Source organism: Castor canadensis, chromosome 3, assembly GCF_047511655.1.
Source record: "Castor canadensis chromosome 3, mCasCan1.hap1v2, whole genome shotgun sequence".
NCBI classification, from domain to species: Eukaryota; Metazoa; Chordata; class Mammalia; order Rodentia; family Castoridae; genus Castor; species Castor canadensis.
This window is the reverse complement of record NC_133388.1, coordinates 91,771,756-91,778,719: the sequence shown is the minus strand read 5'-3', so window position 1 is coordinate 91,778,719 and position 6,964 is coordinate 91,771,756. Positions and strand designations below refer to the sequence as shown.

The window sequence follows — 6,964 nt, the reverse complement described above, 5'->3', positions numbered from 1 at the left end:
TAAATCACTTATACACTTACTAATTTTGTTAATTTCTGTTGCCAGAGAAAGAACGAGAAACATTGAATTTAATTTCTCTAAATAAACTGGACTTTTTCCTTTTCTGTTTATTCCACATTGCACTGTCTATTAAGCCTCCCTAAATGTCTGTTGAATAACATTAAATGAGTTTAGCACCTAATATGCCACTTTTCTAAAAACATTCCAAATGCAGCTGAAATGTCTCTAAGCAAATTTGAGAAATGATACTGGTGGGCAATGTATGTCTTCTCTTTCTTCAAAATGCGAAAAAAGGAATCTAATGGTAGACCTTCTTATTGAGTTAACACAAGCTTTTTAATTATTCCCCAGGAACCTTTTGCAAAGCCTGTTTATTTAAAGCCCAGGAGAAGGTAAGAGCCAAGTGCTTTATTCCACAGGGAATAACTACATTTAGTGTTTCATTGTAAATAAATAGAATTCTGAACTACCTCTTCTGTTGAATAAGCATGTGAAAAACACTAGAGAAGAGGTTCAAATCTCATAGGGCCAAGATGCAAGTAAGTAAACAGAAACTATACCTTCCTTTGGGCTTTCATCCTGACCATAAATATGAATTTTTGGAACTAAAGAGAAAAAATACTCTAAAATTTGCTTTTTAGAACTCATGCAGGTTACAAACTGGATCATCCAATTTTTAGAAGCCTCTCACATGCTTTTTTGCCCTGTTCAGTAACATTTTATTTCCCCTCTCAGAACTTTCTTCTCAGCTCATAATCAAGGTTATACATAAATTAATTTCCTGGTAAGTGCTTTCTTATTGCTCTGAATATGTAAATATTTTGAGTGGAATTCAGAAAAAGAAACTTGGAAATAATATATTTTCACTGAGTCTTAGGAAATATATCTAGTTTCCTTATAATTTTAAAATATCAACGACCATTTTTACAAAGGCTCTTGGGGATTTTTTTGAAAATGTATAACTGATAAATTTGTGAAGGTACATTTATTGTCAACAGTGTACTGAATTTGATGCTTATATAAATCAGAATCCATGGAAAATCCTTTTCCAGTCTGATACCTTATCTCCCAAATTGATAAGCTGCTTTGATTCATTTGATAAATATGCTTTGGTTTTATGAGAAATAACACTACTTTATGACAAACCTATTTAACATTGTGCTTTTTAATTGCAATTAAAGGATTGTGACTATATACAATTAGTGTGCCTAAGAAATATTGTCATAGAAGATTGAAGCAGGAGCTGGGCATGGTGACTCACACCTGTAATCCTAGGAGGATCATGATTCAAAGCCATCCCATTCAAAGAGTTTGTGAGATCCCATCCCAACCAATAAAAAGACGGCTGTGGTGGCATGCACCTGTAATCCTAGCTATTCAAAAAATAACTACAGCAAAAAGCACTAGGGGTGTGCTCAAGAGATAGAGCACCTCCCTAAGCACCAGGCCTCAACTTCAAGACCCAGTAAAAGAGAGAGAGAGAGAATTAAAGCAAGGTGAGAATTGTCTTGATTTAATTATGACTGTTTGGCTCCACTATCAGTGAAATAATTAATTAAAGTAGCTGACAGTAGAGTCCTGAGGAATTAGAACACAAGCCAAAGTAAAAACGACAAAAATAAATTGAGGTTTTTTTAATGTACAAATGAGTTATGGAAAAATTAATTAACCATTAAGACTTCTGAGGCAGCTAAGGGAACATTTTTCTCTTAACAGAGAATGCAACTGAATAATTTGTGGCATCCCACAGGTAAAAATTTTTTATGTGCATTTATAACAATTGCCTATTATCTTACCATTCATGTCTTCTTTGTCCCTGCTTATGCATATTTTGCACTAAATATACATATATATATATATATATATATATATATATATATATATATATATATAAGTAAAATTTAAAGTTTATGAAGGTACTCTATTTCTAATGCTGTCTGAGAATGGTCAATGTTCACTGGAGATTCAGATGTCTGTCTCTGGACAAAAATGACATTTATACTTCCTCAGATACTGTACAACAAGCTTGTCCAAGAAAGTCAGTTACTCAAGGTAGAAAGCATAACAAAGTCCTTGAGTATAGCTCAGTGACAGAGTATATGTACAACATGGGTGAAGCCCTGGGTTCAAACCAAAACACCAAAAACAATTTTGAACCATAAATAAGTATTTTGTTTTAATATTAGTGCACAGCTGTAAGAGATCAAGGTAAAACAATAAGTCTATGATAAGAAACAAAAACAACTTATGATTTCAGAAGTTATATCTGCAATACATTGCCTTTACTCATGATGAAAAAAATACTAGCCTGAGCCACCAAGCTGAGTTCAGACTTCACATAGTTTACACAGTCACATAAGCAATGAAATACAATTGCCCCCCCGCCATGGCGGGGGGTTGACTTCAGAAACTCCTATGGATACCAAAATCCACATGTTCAAGCCCCTTAGAGAAAATGGTGCAGCATTAACATATAATAAACAGGTCCTCCTGTGTAACTTACATCATCTCTAGATTAATCTACAATACCTAACAAAATGTAAAGTCCATGCAGAATTGTTATACTGTACTGCTTAAAGAATAATGAAAAGGAAAAAACTGCACGTTTAGTACAAAAGCAATGTTTTAAAATATGTTTGATCAGCAGTTGGTTGACACCACAGATGCAGAAACCACAGACATGAAGGGAAAGTCATGTAAGCAGCAGTCCTTCCACTTTAGATACAACAAGTGATGATCAAAAGAAGGGTCCTAGGAGACGTGTAATATAAAATGTAAATTTCTTTAAAGTAACAGTGAACAGTACAGGAGAAGGATGAGTGAGTGCATCAACACAGCACATGTGTTAAGGTTGTCTCAGTAGAAAATGCCAGTAATGGGTAAGGTAAAACACCATAATAAAGGAAACTGAAGAGAAAACACAGAAATAAGCCATGAAGAAAGCATTATGGAAACCACACACACACAAACACACACCATGATTAAATTCTGTGTCCTTCACAATGTTTTTGCAGAAAAATTGTGCATATTAAGCAGTCTAATCACTCAAAGCAGTTTCATTCCTGAAGGACAGGTGACCCAAGTAGCACATTCATTTTCACATTCACACAGGAATGAATCAAGATTTTCCATAAGAGCATCTTAGGTACAAAATTATAAAACTTTCTCCATGCTGTACAGTTGAACATAGCAGGCTACAGAGCAAGGAAGAATTTCTTTTATGCCAAATATGTATTAGATATAGCCAAGTAAAAATCATTTATCCTGGGATCAGAGAGCCCTTTTAATCATTATGCAAAAACCGTAAGAAGAGACAGGAGGAATATTCCCTGCATCATCCACTGTGTCACAGTGAGACGGAACTTTTTGAAAAGTGTGAGTAGCACTTCCTTTAGCATAATTATCAACATTACTAAAATTGTGATACTTTAGAATTTCACATACACTGATTGTTTTGATCTGAACCTTATAGGGTACTTATAAGAGGACATACATAGCATAGGTAATATAACTTAGGAGAATTATAAACCTTATACTATTTACTCTGACCTTGTGCAATGTTTGCCTCAACCTGTGTAATATTTGTGGTATGATTTGTATCTTAATAAAATGAAAACTTACTCTTGGGGACTAGGTTGTGGTGTTTTGTTCCTTCTAAGTTTTGTCTTATTTTGTTGCTGTTCTAATTGCTTTTAACAGAATTGCCTTTGTTTATATCATTATCCAAAATGAAAAATTTGGTGTTTCCAAGACAAACAAACATTCTACATTAAATTTAATAACTATGGCTATCTCCATGTCTTCCAGAACAATGAATGTGTCCCACAAAGAAAATACAAGCTCCACTGACCACTTTATCCTCCTGGGCTTTCCCTCAAGCCCCAAAATGCAGCTCCTCTACTTTGGGATCTTCTCAGTAACCTACACCCTGACACTGATGGGGAATGCAGCCATTACCTGGGCTGTGTGGGGAGACCGGCATCTTCACACCCCCATGTACATCCTCTTAGGGAATTTCTCTGTCCTGGAAATATGCTATGTCACCACAACTGTCCCTAACATGTTGGCCAACTTCCTCTCCACAACCAAGTCCATCTCTTTTGTGAGCTGTTTTGCACAGTTCTACTTCTTCTTCACCTTCGGGTGTGATGAGGGGTTCTACCTTTGCATCATGGCTTTTGACAGGTACCTTGCCATCTGCCGCCCTCTGCATTATCCACGCCTCATGACCAGACAGCTGTGCACTGGCCTCGTCATCTTTGGATGGTCATGTGGCTTCATCCTTTGCCTAAATCCAGTTCTCCTCATTTCACATTTGCATTTTTGTGGCCCAAACGTTATCAACCATTTTTTATGTGATCCTGTCCCATTGTTGATGCTGGCCTGTTCTGAGGACAACATGACCCAGTTCACTTACTCTACATTCAATGCTGTCTTCATGATTGGGACTTTTCTCTTCATCCTTTGTTCTTATGCTCTGGTGATTCTGGCTGTGCTGCAGATGCCCTCAGCAGCAAGCAAACGCAAGGCCTTCTCCACTTGCGCTTCTCATCTGGCTGTGGTATCCCTGTTTTATGGCTCTATTATGGTCATGTATGTTAATCCTGTATCAAGTCACCCAGTGGAAGCACAAAAACTTGTGACCTTATTTTATTCTGTGATAACACCCCTTTGCAATCCTCTGATTTATAGCCTGAGAAACAAGGAGATCCAGAGTGCCTTACGGAAAGTCTTTGGAACTGAAATACTGTTAATAAAATATAAATCAAAAACCATGATGAACAAAACTATGTTAATAAGACATAAGTAAGAAAGTTTTCTGGAGAACTCAATAATTTTGGTCAGTTAATTATATCTTAAATATCACTTGCTATATAATTGGTTGGTCTTATTTAAAGAAGAAAGTTATCTGAAGAAAATTTGTATGTAACTGAGTTTTTAAAAGTCAGCATAAATACACTTTTGTTTCAGTATTGGTAAAACACCTAAATATATTAATAGATCATATGCCTGATTCAGGTTTAAAATTAAGCACATTCTCCCCAACTGGTAGTTACTGACTTGAAGGATTTCTATATGAAAAAATTTCAAGAGTGCTGGTATGATTTTGTCACTCCTCCAAACAAAACACATATTTCTTTTAGTATAAGAATTTTAAAGAACTAATAGCCTTAGCTGGATAGTAAATGGTAGGCCAAAGAGCACCCAAAATAGTCATGAGGAATTTAGTGGAATTTTTACACAGAATGCAGTAAAGAAGGAAGATAGACATGAAGGGCCAGGTAATCAGATCTCTACTCCTTTGCTACAGATCAGTATCAAATGATAGGACTGAGGCCAAATTTTCTGTCAAAAATATGTCTCAAATAAGTTAGACATATTTGAGAATTATCCTAAAGGTCTTTTCTTCTTTAAATTATGTGATCACAACTGTTAAACTGATAATACTTTTATTTTAAACATTTGTTATCAATCCTTTCAAAGATGTCTCTCTACAAAGACACAGGAAAAGAGGATGCAGTACACAAATGTGCATTTACAGCTTGCAGTAAGTCACCTGGTCCTCAAAGTGAGGTGCAATTGTAATTGATACTCTTTTGAGCAAGAACCAAGGACTTGAGTTTGTCTGGTCTTTGAGGGGAATGATTACTGGGTTTTCCATTACAAAAGAGAATTGTTTTGAGGGAGGTTCTTTTTGTCTCTTTATATTTCAAAGAACCAAGTGAATTAATGTGAACAGTTATCTGAACATAACTTCCATTAGGAAAACACCTTACTATGCAATTTCACCCAGTATGTGTTATTGGAAGATGCTGATGTTTCTCTGATTAAATTGTAGTTTCCTCTAAGTACCTAAGTGTCATTCATCCAACAAAGTGATGAAAATGTGTTGGCTTAATAAGGTATAGTAACACTTGTTGTTTATAAAGGTGTGTGGTTTCTGCTGTAACTAACTTTAAAGCAATAATCAACTAGACTTTGCATATCTCAGACTGCTTATATCCCAGGAAAACTTTCACCACATATGTGAGGTTGCTGCTACTTAAAGGAGATAAAATTCCAATTATTTGGTAACTTTTCTCAACTTAAAGCATTATAGATAAATAATATAATGAAAATAAAATTTGAACTTTAAAATTATCTAATTATTAAAAGAGATGAAATATTTATAAGGGTAAAAATAGTAAGGATTATTTCTTGTCTTCACTATCATCCTTATTCTTTCCTCAACCACAAAAGTTAAATTGTTAACAAAAGTTACATTCTTTACAAACCATATTTATCCTTACATTTTTTGTGCATTTACCAGCTGCTCTTCATTCAGTTAAAGCACTTACATATATTATCTCCAAATTATCAAATTGTATTTCTGGGAATACAGCATGAAGAGTTGAATTTAAAAAATAAATGTTGGGAGTCCATGTTTAAGTAAAGCAAGTGTTGCAGTACATCCAAGTAAGCCAATTTTGAAACCAGTAATGTCATAAGCATTAGGACTCTCTAAAATATATGCATTTTGTATGGTTCTTTTACCCAGTTTGTGCAGACTAACAGCCTTTCACACAAATCCCCTTCATGGAACTATTATTTCTCTGAGCACATTTTGTGGATGGCCACTTCATTCACTATGTACAACACAACCTTTATATACCATACCCTTGGGAGCAGTATGCTTTTAATGTCCTTTTGCTTTATTAAAAAACCAGTCTAGCCATTTTAGGGAAGTTTACTAGTTTCCTAAAGTCACACAACTGGTAAATGATTGTGTAATTAAAAGGAAACTGTTGAAGTTTCTTTTGGTGAGGTTCTATTCTTACCTCCAGCTGTACTGAAAGTTTTCATGTAAATTTTACTCATACTGACCATGCACTACTCAAAAAGCATCACATATCTTTTAAGTTTCTGGCTTGGTTTCTCAGACTCTATCCTCATAACTTAATATGCTTAATAAAATGTATATGCT

The 6,964-nt window shown here is 34.9% G+C and overlaps 1 protein-coding gene across 1 annotated transcript; it reads left to right on the top strand.

Annotated features, from left to right (window-relative positions):
* Nucleotides 1-3,784: 3,784 nt before the first annotated feature.
* On the top strand, nucleotides 3,785-4,810 carry LOC109679046 (olfactory receptor 11G2-like). Its single transcript, XM_020154395.2, has one exon. The coding sequence runs from the start codon at nucleotides 3,785-3,787 to the stop codon at nucleotides 4,808-4,810; it is 1,026 nt and encodes a 341-aa protein (XP_020009984.2).
* The last annotated feature ends 2,154 nt before the right edge of the window (nucleotides 4,811-6,964 follow it).

Coding starts and splice junctions, on each gene's coding strand:
- LOC109679046 (XM_020154395.2), top strand. CDS start 3,785: ATGGCTATCTCCATGTCTTCCAGAACAATGAATGTGTCCCACAAAGAA.